The sequence below is a fragment of the Rhamphochromis sp. 'chilingali' genome (genome assembly GCF_963969265.1).
Source record: "Rhamphochromis sp. 'chilingali' genome assembly, chromosome: 7".
NCBI lineage: Eukaryota > Metazoa > Chordata > Actinopteri > Cichliformes > Cichlidae > Rhamphochromis > Rhamphochromis sp. 'chilingali'.
In genome coordinates, this window is record NC_137934.1 from 26,501,238 (window position 1) to 26,523,081 (window position 21,844).

General features: G+C 38.5%; 1 protein-coding gene across 1 annotated transcript; it reads left to right on the forward strand.

Moving 5' to 3' along the window:
- Positions 1–10,483: 10,483 nt before the first annotated feature.
- Positions 10,484–18,122, forward strand: gorab (golgin, rab6-interacting). The gene is made up of 5 exons (XM_080886173.1): positions 10,484–10,665; positions 10,771–11,095; positions 13,483–13,584; positions 13,769–13,909; positions 16,855–18,122. The coding sequence occupies exons 1-5, from the start codon at positions 10,611–10,613 to the stop codon at positions 17,255–17,257; spliced, it is 1,026 nt and encodes a 341-aa protein (XP_080742299.1). The 5' UTR covers positions 10,484–10,610; the 3' UTR covers positions 17,258–18,122.
- The last annotated feature ends 3,722 nt before the right edge of the window (positions 18,123–21,844 follow it).

The window sequence follows — 21,844 nt, forward strand, 5'->3', positions numbered from 1 at the left end:
GTCTATAGACTGTCAGCAATGACATTATGCATAGGTAGTCAGTGTTGGGAATGTTACTTTTCAAAGGTATTCCACTACAGATTACAGAATACATGCCCCAAAATGTATTTTGTAACTTATTCCGTTACATTGCTCAGTGAGAGTAACGTATTCTAAATACTTTGGATTACTTAATATATTATCATCCTTTTTACAGCTACATGAATGTACTATTGCTGTGTGATTTATTACTATTACTGAAGGCTACTCGCCATACCAACACCAACTAGATTTTTAAATCTTAATATAAAGTGAGTAACAGTAGGGTGGACATTAGGTAAGGCTGCACTTTTTGCAGCGATCTCGTATAGAAAACTTTTCCACGCATATATAAAACAGGTCCGCGACTCGTAAGGGGACCTTTTGCTGGTATGTCGGGTTCCGTGTCGGGCTCGTAGTCGAAAACTAGCTTTACTTTGTTGTCTGGGTCAACTTTGCTAGTGAGAGACACAGAGAGGCGTTGAAAGGCTTATTGTTGTGGAGGAAAACACGAACACAGTGTACAGTTGAATAATTTTTAAAAATATTTCTTTACGTCGTTATGCAGGCCGCAAGTAAAAGTGACGCGAGGTTGAGACACAGGCATTAGAGCCTCTTAATGCGTGTTTGGGTTTCCACCAGTGTGGAATTGCCAAAAGTAGAGAGGGCATAGCCTAACATATGAAACAGGAAAAGACCGCCATGTAATCCATTCATTTCAACAAAGTAACTGTATTCTGAATACCCCCTTTTTAAACAGTAACTGAATACAGTTACTCATATTTTGTATTTTAAATATGTAATGCTGGTACATGTGTTCCGTTACTCCCCAACACTGCAGGTAGTATCCTGGCTGGTTCAAAGGTAAGACAAAAAATCACTCATGAGAACCACAGGCAGCATGATTTTCAGGTTTCATTGTTTTTAACATTCTGTTTTACTTTACTAAAAAAAGTTAAAAGTTAATTAGGTTAAGTTTCTCCCTGGAAGTCTTGTTCTGACACTGTGTGCTTTGTTTTCATCACAGAAAGCAAACATCAACTTCTGTCTCACACTAACCAGAATTTTTTGTAGAGGCAGAGAGCTGCTGAGTTTAGTCTCTTACAGTGACTGAGCAATTTCTGTAATTTGTAGCGAAGGAATCCATAGTCACATATGCCTCTTTTCCACTTGTGCCCACTCAGCTCAACTTGGCTTGACTCCATTCGGTTTTGGTCGTTTTCCATTACACTTGAGTACCACCTCAATGTGTACGGTGTCATAATAGCAAAGTCTAGTGATGTCATTTTTATGAGATACAAACACAACACAACAATGGTGGACATCAATGCGATGGTATACCTCCCGCTTGGTCTATGGGTTTTTGTCAGAGTCATTAATCAACCACGGTGTTAATTCTTGTGCACCCATTTACCTCTTTGCCAGGTTTCAAAAATGGCGGTTTTGATTTTTGTGAATGTGTCATTCTCATGACTCATTGAGTGACACCACTGACTGGCCAATCATTGGCTGCAATCTGTTGAAGTCACATTTACGGATGGCCTCACGTTGGTCAACCCGGCCAAACAGATACTAATAAAGTACCTGGTACCAGGTACTACCATCTGATGGAAACCTTAAAAACCAATTAGAGTCACCGATCCTTGCCATGACATTGGTAAAACATGCGAGGTCTGGAAAACATGGAAATGATGGTGATGTCATGGTCTTTGTGCGAGTTTTACATTCTGTGTTTCAATCTTTCTAAAAAGGTGATAAAGGGAATCAGTGTACATGACATCAGGCTGTTTGGTTAGCAAATTGGCAGCAGATGTTACCACAAGTTCAGCGATTCGAAATTAGGTTAATATATTTTGAACAGCAGCTAGCTGGAGAGAGGAGCCATTTTAAAATGGAAGATGACTGAGGGATCAGTGTGGACTGGATGTCATTTTTATAAACAGCAATTAGAAGGAAGTTCTATCACCTTTCAGCTCAAAACCATGGTAACAGCCTGACACTTTAATCATCCTCAGTTTCTTCAAGGCTCTGATTCTACTCAGACCTGCACTTCCTGTTCTGTTGACTGAGCAATGCGGCTTGTGTGATTTTAAGGACATCATTACAGAGCAAAGGTGATTACTTACTGCATGTGTCCCGTGGTGCTCTATCTGCCACGGGCAGCCCTCCAATCAAAACAAATTGCACTTCTATGTATAGAGTGAAGCCAAAAATATTTGGACACCCCTTCAATGATAGTCTTTTTTAACAGAATTATATGTCATTGTAGGAAATCATCCCAATGTCATGGTTGGGGCAGGCCAGGTTATTTTTTGCTTTTTCTTTTCTTTTCTTTTCTTTTCTTTTCTTTTCTTTTCAAATGAGATGTTGAAATTCAGGCTTATGGGCGCCTGCCTTGTTTCGTCTGCCTTACTGATTTCCTTAGTCTCGATTCCAACTCTGATTTTCTGTCTGGTTCTCTGAGAAGCCTTGCCTCAATCTCCAGTATGACAATACCTGAAACCTAAGAGAAGGATTTACCTGAAATACTCACCGGCCTGCTCACTCTCTACCTGCTCTCCCACTTTCTGTTTTAATGTAAGTGATTTAGCAAAAGTATTGCAGTAACAGTTTAGGAATTACACCAATTTTTATACATAGTCCTCAATTTCCAAAGGCTCAAAAGCAGTTGCACAAACTAATTTTAAATGTAAGGATTGTTTTTAATGCTGGCATAAAAATCCTGTGCGGTGAATGACTGCCTGAAGTCTAGAATCAATGGACATCATCCAGTTCCTCACTTGAGATGCTCTACTAGGACTTTATTGCAGCAGTCTTCAATTGTTTTTTGTTTCGGGGTCTCTCTGCCTTCAATTTTCTCCTCAATAACTGAAAAGCATGTTCTATTGAGGTAAGATCAGCTGACTTACTTGGCCACTGATAAATATCCTATTCCTTTCCCTTGAGAAACTCTTGGTTTGCTTTTTCAATATGTTTCGAGTCATATTCCATTTGCACTGTGAAGCTCTGTCCCATCAGTTTCACATTTGGTTGAATCCAAGCAGAGTATAACACTGTAGACTTCAGAACCCATATTGTCACTTATAACAGCAATCACATCATCAATAAACACTAGTGGTCATGTTCCACTGCCAGCTATATACGACTATTCTATAACATAGCCATCACCATATTTGACAGCTTATGTGGTATGCTTCAGACCATGCACGTCTTCGCTCAGTCTTCATATTTTTCTCTTCCTGTACATATTCTGGTACAAGGTCATATTGGTTTTGTCTATCCAAAGATTTTCTGTTTCCAGAATTGGACAGGCTATCTTCTCACACAGTCTAATCTGGTATTCTTGTTTTTGAGCGTAAACCCTTTGAGTTTCCTTTAATTGTAGAGACTGGCATTGATAGCCCTACATTAAGATGTCATAAACTGGCTTAACCAGTGGTAAAAAATGCACTCAAGCCTGGAACCCAAACAAGGACCACGGAGAATTATTTTTGCTTTAAGTCCTTTATTTACATGCTCAGAGGGTTGTATGAGATGATGAGGGAGAAGAGGGGTTGTTGGAAATCACTCAGATTTTAGAGGAAGCGTGGGCTACAGGGAAGACAGGAAAGACTTAGTCCTAGATGATCTTTTGAACAATTGACACTTGGAGATTGTCCAGAGACAGACAATTTAGCCAGGAGAATTTACTTGTAATTTTCCAGGGGGGAGATCTAGAGACAGGGGTGCCACCAGGGATTTGGGGCCCCATGAAAAAAATATCACTTTGGGGCCAACCTTAATATTGCAAACCATGCCAACCCTAAAAATATAACACTTTGGAGACACTGATGAATATTTTGCTTACACACAGAGTTTTTGAATTCAAGACATTTTTTGCATTTTAATATTTTTAATGAAAATATTATTAGATTTTTTTTGTTACATCACCTTACATCAAATACAGTGTGTAAAATATATGCAGAGCAATATGCACTTCTTCAAAAACTATGCTCTGTTTATGTGGGTTAAAATGCATTATTAAAAAATGATTTCTAAAAAAAACAAAAACAATTAGACAGTTTTACCTGTCTCTCTTTTCTTTTCTTCTTCTTTTTTTAACTATAGACTTTACTTTTAACAAAGCCACCCCCCAGTCTGTACGGTACAGACTGTACCAAACCATATTATGAAATAAAGAGGGGAGAGGCAGGATCAGAGACTGACCCTACCTCCCCCTGCCTTTGTTGCCAAGAATGAAATAAAGCTAATGAGGGAAATAAACGTGTTCATAAGTACCTTGTGAAGAAGACTTTATTTTATGGTGATAGGCCAATAATTTTTATATACATTTTTATATAAAAAAATTTTATATAAAAAAAGACTATTTGACTGTTTTCCTTTCTATGGCCGCTGCCAATCATGGGAGCGTAGAATCATCATCAATTTTCTCCTCTGTCCAGAGGGGGGAGAGGAGGTCCATGGGTCTCTGTGTCTAATGAGAAAGGAGCTGTCAGAGGATGAGCAGAAGGGTAAGTGATTGGGATTAGTATTCAGAGAGTGCTTGAAGAAGTGACCAGCTCTCCTTAAGCTCTTATTTATACAAAAAATGGAATCAACTCCAGATCTCTAATTTGTAATGAAATAACGAGAAGACAGGCCTCACCTGGCCATGAAACAGCATGTCACTCAATTGCTCAATTACTTTTAAACGTCTCAAAAAAGGAGACTATATTAAAGAATTCCCTGTAATTCCTAACACAAGTTAAGGCAACGCTTATGTTGAACCCAGGGAATTAAAGCTGTAGATTTGCACATCAGTCACACATATTAAGTATTTCATTCAAAATCCATTGTTACGGTGTTGGAGATATAAAATAATAAAGAAATGTCATTGTCCAATGCCAAACATATTATAAAGAACACAACAGGTGGCAAAGCTGGAGTATTGTTCAGAATTGGCTCATTTACATATAAGATCAGGGTTTCTTCTAAATGTAACCTGTAAATTACAATTCCCCCAAATGTACGCACTGCACATAATACACATAACTGTGTGTTGGCCATGAAAGAAATTATAATTTACTAAAATTGGCTTTTACTTCCAGTGCACACACAAATGTACTTTTAAGTTTTGATTGTAGAAATGTTTGTTTTTTTTAACCAGAGTTGCAGTTTTCTTTGAAAAATGTACGATGAAAAAAAAGTTGAAGAAATGCATTTCATGGGTTGTTGTTTTGATTAATTAGAGGAACAACTACAGCAAGTAGCCAAGTTTGAAGGTTTTGCAGAATTCATTGCCTTGTTTTCCCCTCAGAAAATAAATTGTCTTTAATTAGTCATGTATAAACTAACTTCAGATTAATGTCCTCTTGCTGTGTCATAGACTGGAAGAACTTTCTCAGATTCTGGGAAAACCTTGACACACGTGGATGACAGATCTGAAATGGTGAACTTCTGAACTGAGTGAAGTCATTCTGGTAACTCAATTTGCCATTCTCTTTTATCACTACTATCCATTCATATGAGGTATTTAGATGCTTCCTCCACCTCTAACCTTAAACTGCCTCTACAGGTCATCTCAGTAATGAGCCATCTGGTCCTTCCTTCCTAATCAGCTATCCAAGGCTATCTCATCCTCAGCCCAACACAAAGTTATTCTCTCCTTGCCATCTGGCCTCCATACCCAGCTCTGTCTCAACTCTGCCAGCGATTTATGCCCTCCTGAGGTGTTTCGTCTTTTCACTTGCACATAATTGGCGCCCAGATGAAAAAAATGATGTGAATGCCAGTTTTTATTAGTTGCCAGGCAGGGGTCATTGTTTTTACACCATTCTTCTCCTCACCAATGACAAGGAAAAAACTATGCCTTTACACTGGCTAAACGGAAAACCCTGCACTATGTTAAATTCAGATCATAATGAGTACAGTAAAGCAATTAAAACCAAAAATGTGGATCCAGGTCTTTTAAGGGCAGTTCTGAAATTCTTTTCTTGCCCTGCCTGCAGTCAACAGACCACTGCATTCACCTTCACCATGACTCACTCCTTATATTCAATTCAATTCGATTCAGTTCATTTTTATTTATATAGTGCCAAATCACAACAGTTGCCTCAAGGCTCTTCAAACTGAAAGCAAAGGCCCCGCAATGATAGAGAGAAACACCAACTATCAAACGACCCACTCTGAGCAAGCACTTTAGCGACAGCAAGAAGGAAATACTTTAATGGGAAGAATCAGTCTCAGAGAGGGGCAGCCATCTGCCATGACTGGTTGGAAGTGATGGGGGGGGGGGGAGACAGAATAAGAGACACACTGTTGAAGAGGGATTAATAAAAAAATTTCTTTTCCAAATATTTATTTATAAGTGACTTATGTATGTATGTATGTATATATATGTATATATTGTACTATTCTTAGTTAGCGTATTGTCTGTCTTGTCTTAATGTTGGTTTAAAATGGAGCACTGTAACAAAAAATAATTTCCCCCAGGGATCAATAAAGTATTCTGATTCTGATTCTGATTCTGATAATAATTAATGACTAAATTCAGAGTGATGTATAAAACCAGTGACTGAAAAAGGTGAGTGAAGAAGAAATACTCATCAACGCAACAGCCTAAGCCTATTGCAGTGTAACCAAGGGAGGATTCAAGATCAACTGATCTAGACCTAACCATATTCTTTAGAAACAAAGGAAAGTTTTAAGCCTAATTTTAAAAGTAGAAAGCGTATCTGTCTCTCAAGTACAAACTTGGATCTGGTTCCACAGAAGAGGGCCTGAAAGCTGGAGGCTCTGCCTCCCATTCTACTTATAAGTAAGCCCGCAGTGTGAGAGAGAAGTGCTCTTAGAGAATGTTTGAGATTAAAAGGGAGGTTCGAGATTGGCCTATAACTAAAGATAAACATAAGATAAAGATTCCTAAACTGTCATGGTACTTGGGTATTGTACAGTAAAACTGGAGGAAAGCTTACGTTTCAGCAGACTACCATACATACATTTTTAGTTGGTTACGCTCATCATTCATCCACGAAATTAGATACAATAAAATAGCAAATATAATAAGATAGCAAAAATAAAAGTATAAACATACATAAATACAGTTCTGCTAAAAAAAAAAAGATATTGCACTTTACAAAAGAAGGATATTACACTTGTTGGTGGGTAGCAGAAGTCGTGGAATGTGGGTGTTATTGAATATTGTGCCATGTTGCAGCTGTGGTGTTTTGTACTAGATATATTGTTACATTTGGCAGCATTGATAAACATTGTACTGAGTATTACACAGGAATATTGCAGACAAGGGGTGGTAAGTGAAACCCAAATAGCTGGGTGAAGTGATGTCTTTTTAAGTAACGGTTTAGTTTACTGCGATCTGGTGACTTACAGAAAGGCAAACTGCATTACAAAAAGTTACAAAATATATTTTGCATAAAATTTTTCCCTATCATTGTTAAATAGATTAACATTATTACTGCATATGTTTAGAGTTGAGCTCATTTACTTGAATATAAAGTTACTTTAATAATATATAGTTGGCGCTAGCGTCCACTCTCCAACATTATCAGACTTTTCCTTGCTGATCTAATAAAGCAGTTGTTAAAAACATCTCCTCTCCTCACTCATGGTGGCCAATGTGGGTAGCAAGAGGACACTCATCTGTTAAGATGCTTAAATACTGAAGCTTGTTTACTTGTTAATGCTAGCTGTGTCTCCATATGAGGCGCAGACCATAGCTGATCTCAGAACAGTAAAAGCTGAGCGAGCAGCAGCTCACATAGCAGACAGGTCTGGTGTCAAGCTGGCACTGCTGGCTGACTTCTGGCATGGTAACTGCTATGTTATCCAGATATGGGCCAGCCCTGGCGTAGATAGCTCTGTTTTTGTGATGGCATGCCACATCTGGCCTGATTATTGTTTGGTTTATGTGGCCCAGGCTCATAGAAAACAGGTCTGGCCTGGATCTGGCATCAAGCTGGCACTTCTGACTGACTGGTGTCATGGCTGAGTGTATGTCAACAGATGTGGGCCAGGTGTGGCAATGATGGCAATATTTATGTTACTATTTACCTATTTTAGTTAGAAAACCCAAATGCCATTTTGCAGTAATATACTGCTATGGTAGCCAATGTTTCAAACGCAGGTTTGACAGGTTTGTGAGTGTACACTCTAGCTCAGGAGGTAGAGCAGGTCACCTACTGATCAGAGGGTTAGTGGTTCAATCCCTGGCTCCTCCACTCTGCCTGAATGTGTATGAATGTAGTTAGGAAGCACTCAGTTTAGAGAAAGTGGGTGAATGTTGTATAGAGTGCTTTGAGTGATCTGCGAGAGTAGAAAAGTGCTGTGTGAGATTCACTGTCTGAGTTTTGTCATCTTACTTTTGCACTATTATGTTCTGGCACATGTTGTTATTACATGGCTTGATTAAGGTACACTTTAGGCTGACATCTGGGGCCAGAGCTGAAACTGTTCTGCCAGCACAGGACCAGCAGTGTGTCTGAAACTGGCCCATGGCTGCACACAACTTACTCATGGCCCACATATTGCAAAGAATGACGGCCCTTTGGTGGCCCAGATCTGGTTTGCCAGAGGTAATCCACACATAGGCCAGCACAGTGTGTCTCCAACTGGCTTTGTGCTGGCCCATGTATGGGCCACCTCTGGCAAACCAGATCTGGGTCACCAAAGGGCCGTCATTCTTTGCGGTATGTAGGCCATGTGTAAGCACATTGTGTGGGCCAGATCCGGGCCATACCAATTTTGCTATGGGGGAGTTTGCCACGCAGTCTGGTTTCCCATCAGATTACTGCCAAAGACCTGGGGTTTATCCACAACCCACATGCACAAAGTACAAGAAAGAATCTCCTGGCCTCTCCGCTAGCCCCCAGTCATTGTGAGCTGTACCTGGCTACACCCTCAGTGACAGAGACATTTTTCTATAAGACTGAATTAAGCACAGCTTTCAGCGACGTGTAAACGATGGATGCACATATTAACTGAGAGGGGATTAGCTTTATTGCAGCGCTGTCTGAGATAAAAGGAGAGAGATCGCTTTACTTCGGAACTGTTTCATTCATGACTATTTTTAGATTTGACGCTTGTCCTGACTGAACCTGGTTTAATTACTGCCACCTTACAGACATGTGGTATGTAGGCCATTAATAGAAAGACTAATATTTAAGATCAAAGTGTTAATTAATGGTAGGACTTCTTTGAGTGTGAGTATGATTGTTTTTTCTCTAATTGTTACATTTTTTCTTGAAGAAATGTATTAAGTCACAACTAGTTACTGTGAGAGGAAAGTTCAAAAGAGTGCTAACTCTTTGTTACCCGGGCTATAGTACCGAAGAAAAACATGGGGTTGTTCTTCTTTTCTTGAATCAGTGATACAAGTAAGATGTCCCAACTTTAGGAAAGCCTTTGTTGTTATTGTTATTTTTCCTTTGTTTATGGAGCAACAAACTCTTTTTGCGGGCTAAATAAAGATCTTCTAATTTAGTGAGATGCCATTTCCTCTCTAACTTACTGTTTGTCTGGTTTAAGGCGCACGTTTGAGAGTCATGCATGGGAGTCAAGTGCTTTTAATTTGAAGCTTTATTTTCAGTGGAGCCACAGTATCGAGGGTCGTATGCAGTGAGGATGTAGCACTACTAATGAGATAACTGACTTCTGTGTCGGCACATGGTATTGAAGAGAGTAACAATGGGGGAATTAAACATCCTTAATATAATCCTTAATATCCTTACATTTAGTTTACTTTCTGAAAGATGCCTACTGTACTGAAATGTATTCCCCACTGCTGTGTGAATTTTAAAATGTTATTAAGAGAGTATAGCCCTGTAGCCTTGTTCATCTTGCTGACGCAAACTCTGTTTTTGAATTAATAAATGCATGTCATGGCTGTAGATACTTCAATGAAAGTGTTCCTCATTTGGTGAGATATTTTCAGGAGAGTTTTTTCCCCAGAGAAGAGAAAGGGAACCTTAATCATCCACTTCAGTTGCCTTCCATAGTATTCCCATTCATTGAACTTGCAAGTGCATTCTTTAATTTTAGGAAGTAATCAAATTGTTGTATAGAGTCCTACAAGTTTCCACTAGCTCTCAGTTTTCTTTTGTTTTGTTTTGTGATAAATAATGCATCCTAGGACGTGTGTGTGTGTAAAAAAATCAATTAATTGATCAACAACACTTAATGACTATCAAGCCACAAGCACAGAGCTCAAGAACATTTTCAGTCTGTTGATCAGGTGTTCAGAACGTTGCCTTTTATCTTTTTTTATACAAATGATATTAAGTTGCGAAGATAAATAAAATAACTCGAAGCACATTTTAAGCTCATCAACGTATAATTATCTAAAGAATATACTGATATTATTCTTGTTGATGATCTCAATTAGATTTCAAGTTAGTTCTTTCTTCTTCGTTGTTTTAATGCAGGCGATATGTAGGACTTCAATTTCGTGGGTCTTTTTGGGGTCCTTGACGTGGCATTAATAAACAAAGATGGCGGTGGCGTTTACACCTTCGTTGAACTTTACTCTGAATTAAAAACTTTGTAGTCTTAAGTAATTTGAGTATTTCCTACATGTGTCTCGTTAGGCGAGTTGCAAAATGAGCGGTTGGGCCGGTTTTTCAGACGAGGAGCTGCGCAGGATACAGCAAAAGGGTAAGCTAACCTTTCTTGAGAGTCGGAACACTCAGCACTTCATTCTGATATTTTATTCCTACTTCTTTTTTTTTAGTAGTAACCATGGTCACGTGTACTTTTCAGACTCTACTGTATCTGCACCTCCAGTTCGGGGTCGAAAACCAGCTTCAGGTAACCGGAGTCGGCAACAGTTGCAGCGAGAAAGAGCCCTGCAGTCAGCAGCCCAGAAAAACGTAGGAGCCGAGTCACTGGTTCTTTCACGCGAACAACAACTCACCAAACCGTCCCCGAGGGAAGAGCCTAAACCCACAGCCCCGGCGACAACACCCACTGTCAAACAAGAGGTGCAGCAGAAGCCCGCTATAATGAAGCACAATGAAAACGACCAACCGACTACAGAAGAAGAAACCCCAGTGGTTAAAGAGCTGGATAAGCAAGAGATTGAATTGTTAGTATGATTTTGTTCTCACGTGCACTGTAAAGATGACAGGTAAACTGACCAATATTTACATAGTAGGTGTAATACCAGGGTAGCAAACATGCCCAAGTATGTAAACATAATTGTGTGTTTTCATGCACATGCTGGGACATTCTGTGCTCTTCTTTGAGACTGTATCACAGTGAATCAAAATATACAAATAGATCCAAAATTTGTTGGACGAAAACACATTTTTTGCAGTTTTACCACAAAGGATTTTAAAACAATCAAGACGTGATTGAAGCGCAGACTTTCAGCTTTGATTAATAACATTTTTAGAAAAATTTATCATCAACTGTTTAGAAACCATACCCATTTTTATGCATACCCATATGGAAAAGATATATATAAATCTTATAAACTTTGTATCAGTCTTGTGTGAAACTTGTATAAAAAGCATATAAGTGTGAAAACAGATATAAGATCCCTTGAAAAATTATATAATGAAACTTCTATGTTTTGGATACTTACTAAAACAATGTATGAAAGTAATGCGAAAGTGGCCACTTTCATGAGTAAATCACATATAAGTTTTTACTATTTCTTTTCCGTATGGGTAGTCCCCCATATTCAAAAGTTCAAAAGCATTTGGACAAATTTAATTTTAAATATAAGGATAATTTTTAATAATTGGAAACAGTCTTTCTGCATATTTTTATCTGGTTGTCTTTCTGATACAAATTCATGCTGATTTTATTTAGCCAAAGAATTAATTTTCAGCAGGCTCTTTCAGATGTTTTTTTGGTAAAGTCTACTCTGGTCTTCTTGTTCTTGAATGTAATTAGTAGTAGTAAACCTTTGCATTTCCCCACATAAAAGTACCTCTTGATTTTAGACGTTGATAATAATACCCACCTCCTTGGGAGTGTTCTTGACTTTGTTAGAAGTATGCAATGCCCCCTTAATAATGTAGTGCTGAATGGGTTATCACGTAACTCCTCCGGCCAGGAAATGTTGACATTGTTGAATGTTGACATTCAATCGTGACATTGATTTGAAATCATATCAACGGACTCTAGTTAATACGTCTTTAAAAATAAAAGTCTAGGAAAGTTTTTCATATATAAAGCTAAAATTTCACAGCAATCATTATATATGTCATTGGGTTTCAGAGACAGTCCTGCAGAAAATGTTCCAAAAAGATTAGTAGCTGAAATTATCCTTCTGTTAAATCCATTAAAATAAATTGAAGATCTGCGCTTTGGTCACATGCAGATTGTTTGATCCAAAATCCACTGTGGTGTTGTACAAAGAGAAAACTGATTTTTTTTTTTTAAAAATCTCACTTTGTCCAATAAATTATGGACCTAACTGTAATTCTGTATATTTGGTTTCTAGCAGTGATTTGTATCATTAATGTGTGTTGTGGTTTTGCGTGTATCTGCAGTCTATCTGGGTGAGAAACAAAACTTTAACTTACCACAGTAGATGGCTCCTCTCTGCCCCAACTTTGCGGCTGGATAATTAGCACTCATCAGTGCTGTATCAATGTTTAGTTAATGTTCTAGTCAAACATAAAAGTGATGGTTGTGGAAAATAAACGCCTGTGCTTCTGTATAGACAAATCATTGGAAATTATTGATTTCCATGCTTCCAGGACACAGGACTTGTCAGGGTATCCTGTCATTGTAACAGTGGCTGTGGATCCTTTGGTTCCTGTGGGTTTCCAAAATATGGCCTCTATGGAACAGACTTGTTTCAGATTTGGAACAGATTTAGATGTGTGTAGTTTGGGAGACCTGTAAAAACTCTGGGTTCTTTGTCCTGCTCCTTTAACGCTTCCTGAGGAGTGTTTTTTGCACTGCAAGTGTTGAACTTTCTTGCAGAAGCAGGACGATTTTGCTAGGGACTGTTGTTCTCGTGGAGGGTGTGGAGCCTTGGTTGGTGGGTGATGTGGATCAAAGTGATATCCACAAGAATGATGCATGATTCTTTTGGTTATCTTTGGCTGTCAAAGCAAGCATATTATATGATGCATGTGATTTGAGTGATGTATAAATGACAGTACTGTCGGTCTTGTACACATGTGGCTCACATTTCATTAAATTCATGCATACTACCTCAGCACTGTCCACATCTTACTCAGTTTCTCTCTTGGATGAATAAGGTTTCTCTGATTCAGATTCTGATCTGCACCAGATACTTGGAAAAAACGGAATCAGAATATCAACACACAATGATCAAAATCTTAATAATAATAATTTGCCAAACCCATACCATAGGGTGCTGTTGTGTTTGTAAATTAGAACGATTTTGAAAGACACTGCTCCTTTCATAATCCTGATGTTTTTTGTTTGGTCTTTCTGAGATGAAATTGCAAATGCATTTGTTTAAATTCTCATTTTGTGTGATGGCAGACGGGAAAAGACGCGTCTGGAGCAACTTCAGCAAGAGCAAAAAATCATCGAAGAGAGGAACAAACGCAAGAAAGCTCTGCTGGCAAAAACTATCGCTGAGAAGTAAGTGTATATATAGTTTCATTCTTTTGATCGTTGTTATGAACACAGAGGCTCAAAAGAGGCCCCCTTTAAATATCACTAGAGTATCAAGTCAACATGATGAATATAAATGTGCCTCAAAACTGCAACGATTAAGGTCAAGGCAAAAAAACAATATGTGTGAATGGTTTATTATTTTCCACAGATCCAAACAGACTCAGGAAGAGACTGTAAAGCTAAAGAGAATCCAGAAAGAGCTGCAAGCCCTCGACGACATGGTGTCTTGTGACATTGGCATCCTGAGAGGAAAGATAGAGCAAGCCAGTTGGGACTACTCAGCTGCAAGGTAGCCTTAACATCAGGAAAAAATATAAAAGAAAGTGTCAGTAAACCCTTTTCCACAGCTGATGTGAATTTGTCACAATATTAAAAGCACAGATGTGTTTTTAATGACTTCATGGCCCACCAGTACACTTATGCCCAATTCACACCTGGTACCTGTGATGCAATCACATTAGTTAGGTCACACCTTAGGCATTAGAATGCATCCACACATGCATGTCAGTTGACCAGTTGAAGTGTCACTCTCCACTAGGGATGAATATTGACAAATTTCCTTGATCCCAATGCAAGTGGCTGAAAATAAACATGGAAATGCCAAAACTGCAGTTCCTCCATTCAGCTGTTTTTGTTCAACTGCTTATCACCTGACAGTAACTCTGCGCTACAGACCATCCAAGAATTTTGTGCTAGTTTTTCCTGAGTGAATTTTTAATGATTTTTATTAGTCTTCTACATCGTGCTGATTAGCAGTACTGTGTATGTGAACCTCTGTAGTGAATCTGCACAGTTTAAAAAGGCAGACTGCTAAATAAACTTGCTAGTGTTATCCCTCGAAGCTTTGTTTAGCAGTCCACCATCTGATCTAAATACAGGCAGTCCTGGCTTTCAGAAAAATCATCATGGAAACAGCCATAATACAAGTGTCGATGATTCAAAATGCAGAGTCTGAATCGGTGGGTGATGTTACAGTGACTTTGTTTTTCTTTTAGATACAGTATGGATATCAGTGCCATTATAGATTGTGGTTATATTTCAGATTGTTGTAGACCATCAAAGGTTGTTTTTAATGTCAACACTTCATATGGGGCGATCGTGGCTCAAGAGTTGGCAGTTTGTCTTGTAATCGGAAGGTTGCAGGTTCGAGCCCCGGCTCAGACAGTCTCGGTCGTTGTGTCCTTGGGCAAGACACTTTACCCATTGCCTACTGGTGGTGGTCAGAGGGCCCGGTGGCGCCAGTGTCCGGCAGCCTCGCCTCTGTCAGTGCGCCCCAGGGTGGCTGTGGCTACAATGTAGCTTGCCATCACCAGTGTGTGAATGTGTGAATGACTGGTTGTGTAAAGCGCTTTGGGGTCCTTAGGGACTAGTAAAGCGCTATATAAATATAGGCCATTTACCATTTCATTTATTCTTTGCCCTGAGTCAGATCTATATATGACACAGTGATGAGAGTGGAGATAAATGCTGTGTGAAACAGCCATTGGAGCCTTAGCGTCACGTTGATGTTCTTCCTGGAGCCTCTCCGAAAACAGTTTCTGCTGTCATTCAATTTGTTGAACAGTAACTCCTAAGGGGTGTGTTGCTTTTTATTGCTTTTATTTTCAAAAGTATAAATTCTTGCTAGTACAGGCTGTGCTTTGAAACCATAGAAACACTGCCCCCTACAGTACTCGTGTAACCTTTCACAATATATGCACCATGCAGAGGACAGAACAGCTAAAATCATGAGTCATTTATCATGAAATACAGGAAGTTAAACCTGTATCTTGTATTATGGTGTTTTACTTTCCCAGTGTAAACAGTCTTCTGTCCTGTGATATGGTAACTCTGTATTTGTCCTAGTTCATGAAGCTGCAGCCTGTCATGTAGTGACATTAGCCCTGTATCATTACAGGTGTTTGTATAATGAAAAGACAAACCCGACCTTCACACACTCGGTACACTGGATTCTGTTATGATTATGCTGATTTAGTCAGTTGTTAAGATGTTGCTGAGATTAAACATAATAGCTAGAGGTGAAATTTGATTTTTGGAAATGTTTGCCATCATCTGGTTTGTTACCACAGTGTTTCCAAACACCATGTGGTCTTCTGTCCTTTGCAATTAAAACAATATTTCTGCATTCAGACATTCTGAGAGAATAAGCGGGTTACGAGACACTGCCAGTACAGCCGGTTTTAGTTCAGTCACCAACTCTGCATGTCATTTTTTTGCATTCATTGAAGTGCACGGTGTTCCAGACATAATAAGCACCAAATGAAAGAAAATTTAAAAAAAAAAACCTAAAGTATATGCAAGCACTGCTGAACTGACCTTTTTGTTAGTTGCCGAATAAGTAAAGTGTGTGTGTGTGTAGTTTCTAAACATTAATTTTAACAAACTTCATCATCAAACAAATCATCATCTTTTCACCGTCCATGAACTCTGGTCTCCAGTATTTGTCAGTCCCAGTATCAATGATTGCATTCTGTGAAGACATGCCCTCACTGTGCCTCCGACTGACTAGCGTGTATTGGTACAGTTAGATGGTTAGGATAAGGCAGAATGGAAGACGGTCTTCACGAAATGTGAGAGAGGAAAATAACTAATGCTGTGTGCTGTGACACAGAGAGCAGAGAACGTAAGCTCTGTTCCCAAAATGGAGCAAAATGGAGAAACTTAAGCAGGCTTTTGATATTTACTCACTAAATGTAGAGTTCAGTAAGAATTGAAGTTATTAGTTACTGCGTTAACTTTATTTACTTTAGTCCATTATTTAATGTCACTATTAACAATAGAAACTGTTTTAGATGAATTGTTAAGAAATTACTACTTTTACTACTATATACAAGTCTTTGACTTCCTGGAACCAGAATGTGTTTATTTGTTGAATCATTATTAATTTAAGTTTGAGTTTTGTTTATTCTTATATAAATTCTCAGGATTGTTTTTCTTGAAAAATGTTGTGAACTCCATTTGTGTTCCTAAGTGGTTAAGGTTTGACAAAAAGCAGAAATAACAAATGAGCACATTTCCTAACACATTGGTCATATGACCAAGGATATTTGGTCATAGCACTTATGAAATATAAATGAACATACTTGGATCTTTTTCAGCACATATTCTAAATAAAATAAAACAGTTACTTATTCGTGAGGGAAATTGAGCTCAAAAACAGCATGTCATTTCTGAGTGTACTGTTTTGATCCTCTTCATGTTTCTTAGTCATTTTCTTCTCTTATTTCTCCACAGAAAGCGTTATGAGAGGGCAGAAGCTGAATACGTGATAGCCAAGCTGGACCTTCACAAGAAAACTGAGGTGAAGGAACAGCTGACGGAGCATCTCTGTGCCATCATCCAGCAAAATGAGCTGCGCAAAGCCCACAAGCTGGAGGAACTGATGCAGCAGCTACAGCTTCAGGCTTCTGAAGAGGAGCTGGAGAGGCAAAAGGAAGAGGAGAGGAGAAACTTAGAGGTGCAGAAAGACGTGGAAAAGGAAAATGGCTCTGTGGAGAGTCAGGAGGTAAAGGTGGAATCAACTAAAAATTGTGGACCTAAAGAGAAAGAGACTGTGAAGGAAGAGACTGGAGATTCTGAGCAAGACTGTAAAACACTAGAAAACTGTCTTCAGAGTGAATCTGTGGCTGTGTCGTGAGGCAATCTTAATCTGTTATGTGCTCTATAAATATCTGTTATATACTGATGGGTGACAAATTGTACAAAGATGTTGTATCAAGTGTCTGTATCAAGGTGTTGACCATCACATGTGGGCAGAACAGCTGATGAGATTGTGGCGATCACTGCCACACCTCAGTCTAAAATGTAATGACTGTTGAGGCCAGAGCACACGAGTCACGTCATTGTTATCATCTAGTTAAACATGGCATTTGCATCAAATAACTTTGTACTGTAACTATGACAGAAAATTATTCCCCACAGCATAGTATGCCTGTTTAAAATCAATACTTATTTTATTTTTTTAAATTACAACTTTACACTGACAAGACAGACGGATCGCTAGCAAAGCATCGTTTCCAGATCGACGAAGGGGAGGGAGAAAAAAGACACAATACAAAGCGAAAAACACTTACAACATGATTCTCCAGCTGATAAGTTTCCCATGTTGGCATCCTTGACAGCCTTGGTTAATACAGAAGAAGCATCGTTATGTTTTGGGTTGTATTTTTGTTTTAAAAAGTCGCAGCTCATAGAAAGCTGTATGTTACTAACACGATTGGTTAGTCTGAAAAACTCATGTAGCGAAAGCTCACAGAGAACATCTGGTCTGATTTCTGGTGTTATGTGTTTCACACATTTTTTATTATTATTATTATTATTTGTGAGGCTGCTTCTATTTAATTGTTTAAACATTGAGAACTTTACCTCCTTTTGTTAAATAAAGAGTTTGTAGAATATTAATATATCGGGCTTGAGAAACACGAGTACTGTATCCCCGCTGGCTTTGAGTGAAATATTTAAAGCAATAGACTGGCCAGAGTCGTGTTCAGTTGCTGGGTAAATCGAAGGGTATCTTGTAGCTGTTATCTTCAGGTGTGCACTTTTATGTTTGTGTGTGCTTAAAAAGCAAAGTCCTCTTCTTCCAAACATGGTTTTCCATCACATCTCTGAGCATGGGTCGAATTCAGAAGATGAGTGTTTTTGATTGTTGTGTCTTTGTTGTAAAAGTGGAAGGACTGGTTGTGTTTACTTTGCAGAAAGCCGGCGTTTCATGCATATGGAGTGAGGCATTAATCATTAATCCCTTTCTGTTCTGAATACAAACTGTCGTGACTTATGTGTTGTAGATGACGCTATTTGCTGGTGCTGGGCTTGTATTTCACAAAGCTAGAACTCTTGTCAGTTCAGCTAAGGAGCAGTGGGCTTGCACGGTAAGGTGATATCTGTTAATGTATGCTCTCAGCTGCATGTGTTTCTGCATACTCCAAGCTTATCTTTTCTCTTAGCGTACATTTTTGACAGCGTGTCAGAAAATGTATAAGAATCTAATGTAAATGTAAATCTATGTAAGTGAAAATGACCAAAGTCTGATTCATTTGTGTGTTCAGAAAATACATAAAGGCTATTTAAATGGGGTAAAAAAATATTTTAAAACATCATATTTTAGAGATGTACAAAAGGGTAATATTTTACTAAAATAAACTTTTTTAAATTGAAAATATCCATTTGTATTTTCTTTGCGTTCATCTTTTTTGGTAGAAGGTTATCTACAGAACTGAAGCTTGCTGTGTGGGAAGGAATTTACAATGTGACCACTTTGGGTCTCCAATCGCTTTCTCAAAGTTTTTCAAAGTGCAGTGTTTTTGTATACTGCTTTGAGATTTTACAGCTCCCCGGTCACATCTGGCTGTCTGAAGGGGAGACCGTAAAAGCAGCTTTTTAATTAGTCGGAAGGTTTAAGTTCACAGAAGGAGAGTGACCACCGTCCGTCTGTCCCTGTAGAACCTCTAGGATTCTGTTCCCAATTACCCAAATGAACTAAAACAGATTATTATGTCATTTTTTTTGAGCATCCATTTAAAAATAAAATGTAATCTAGTGTACTCTCATATAGGCTATATAACTCGGCTATTTTGAATTGTGCATTTCAGGAGTATTGTAATTTTATGCAGCTTCATACCTCTATACTGATCTTTATACTATATTTAGGAGGAAAATATTGTCATTTTTAATCCACATAAATGACTCCCCTGATTCACACTATGTACACATAAAAATGTCTGTCATGTCACTTTGGTCTGCAGTAGAATCTTGAATATCCTTAAAGTAGTGTTTTCAAAGTTAATCGCTAAGATAAATGCCGTTTTCAAATATGTCCTAAGTCACAGCTCTTTATCTGTAAAACATTCTGAACTGACTCTTACAGACTTTAGAAATGTAGCTCAACTTGGACCGGCTGCATCATTAAATGCTGCTTCCATCTATGAGTAGCTGTGGCAACATGAGAGGGTTGGTTAGTCTGAAACGCTGTCACATACCAAAAGCTTGCAAAAAAAACATCCGGTCTGATTTGTAGTTTGTGTAGTCACTCAGTCAGATCGTTTGATCTTTCCAGGGTGAGTATTTCACACAAGTAAAAATGACATAAATAACCAGAATATACAGTAACTTTAGCAGCATGAATGCAACCATTTGGCATGCAATGCACAAGTCAGATTTAGATGACTTTATAATATCCACTTGCTCTGTGTACTGAAGGAATCACAGCACAAATATGACCCTAGTTTAGTCACACACAGAAACATGACAATCTGAGCACACCTGACACAAACACGGTCCCTGTAGAATCTCATGACTGTTTTTAATTCCTGCCCTTCCATCTTTTAACTAATATTCAATAAGTTTTGCACTAGAAAGCAACTATTTGATTAAAAAAAATATGTATGTTAACACGGCAAAAATACTTTTGTTTTCAGCTATTTTATTTTATTCTGCGGCTGCTTTTATTAACGTTTCTTCTATTTTTATTGACAATATTAGACTTTACATTCTCCCATATGCTCAAAAATAAGATTGTTTATTCTGCATTCGATTCATCACTGCTGCAGTTTTAGTCTAAAATTGTTGCAGTCCTTCCAGATAACTCCGAAGGGGACTCCCTGTGAAAGGAAATGTGTTCTAAATTATGACAAAGAAAAATGAGAAGATACAGGCAGCGCAGATTAAGGCATCCAACGGGGCTTCAATCTACAGCAATCGCTTGTACATTGGAAATACATGTGTGTATGTGTGTGAGAGAGTGTGTGTGTTGGGTCCTGAGTCGGACTTCAGAGAGCAGAGGGTTTATAAAGTAAAGTGTGATTTATGTGGCGCTGCCGTCCCTCGACAGGTCGAGAAAGACCCTGAAACCCGAGAAGTCCGGCAGCCACAGAGAAACGGGGGGTGGGGGGAAATCAAGTTTTCTTAAAAATATCAGCCATCTGGACGAGCCGGACTTCACCTCCACGCAGAGTGAACTCTGAACTCAACCTCAGTACCACGGCACAAGATAAGCATGTGTGCCATCAATGTTTTTGAGCGGAAACGGTGTTTTATACGGGATCTCCTCCTTATTCTGTTAACGGTCTGCTCTGGAAATTAAGAAACTAACCAGTAAATGAAACAAATGTCACTTCTGTTTCTGATTGAATTTTAAATACTTGAGCCGAATTAATGCTCAGGATCCCGCCAGTAGATTCAATCTTTGTAAATGTGAACTATAGAGTTGAAATCGTGCCGTGCCTGTTTCAGCTACACTTTCAAAGAAATCTTTCGACAAGGCTGTTTTACTTTAAAAGGAAAATAAATTTATTTCAGGGGAGAAAGAAATAAAAATAAACTCATTTATTAAAACAAATAGTCATATGCATTTATATATCAAATGAAATTAGTCACCCTAACTTTAAACAAAGACGAATTAAATCTTAAACACATAAATATCGGACCCAAGACTTTATGAGGAGAAGTAGTTATTTATTTACACAGTATGTCTTATGATGATGAGTTCTAAAGAGTCCCTGGTTGCAGGCTGTTCCGAGCGGTTTCTGGGGCTTTGTAATAATGAGAATCAGCGCGGCCGAATTAATCTCACACGGCCACTTGTTCTGTAAACTCTCCGTGTTGTTTTAATCAGGAGCAGATTTGCTTTTTTATGTCGGAACACCACAGACCGTTTACAGTTACAACAGTGCTGCATGTGAGCCGCCTGCAACAATGGAGAGAGCAGCGGAACAAAACCAGTCATAAAATATAAAGAGGGGACACATACATGAAGTACATTTACTCGCAATTACGCGCAATTACTGTTACACCGCGTTTATCTGACAGCTGGAGTTACTTTGCACATTCTAAATGGAGATAAATTGTATATGCCTGTTTGTGCGCGAACGTCTTTTATCGCCATCAAAGTTTGGAATATTCTATATTTTCATACAAAGCTCGCGGTTTTTGCCGTCTGTTCCTCACTAGGCACTTTATGTTGTATAGTTGTGTGTGTGTGTGTGTGTGTGTGTGTGTGTGTGTGTGTGTGTGTGTGTGTGTGTGTGTGTGTGTGTGTGTGTTTAAATTTAAACACATTGCTTATTTAAGCAATATTATCCATTCGTGATCTCATAATAGGAAAATCAGCATTACGACATATAAACGCATAAATGAATAGAATGCGTGAAGTTCAGCCTAGTAGGCCTAAATGTTATGTTTTGAAATGCAATATCAGAAGTACACGAGCAAATAACACATTTTCCTT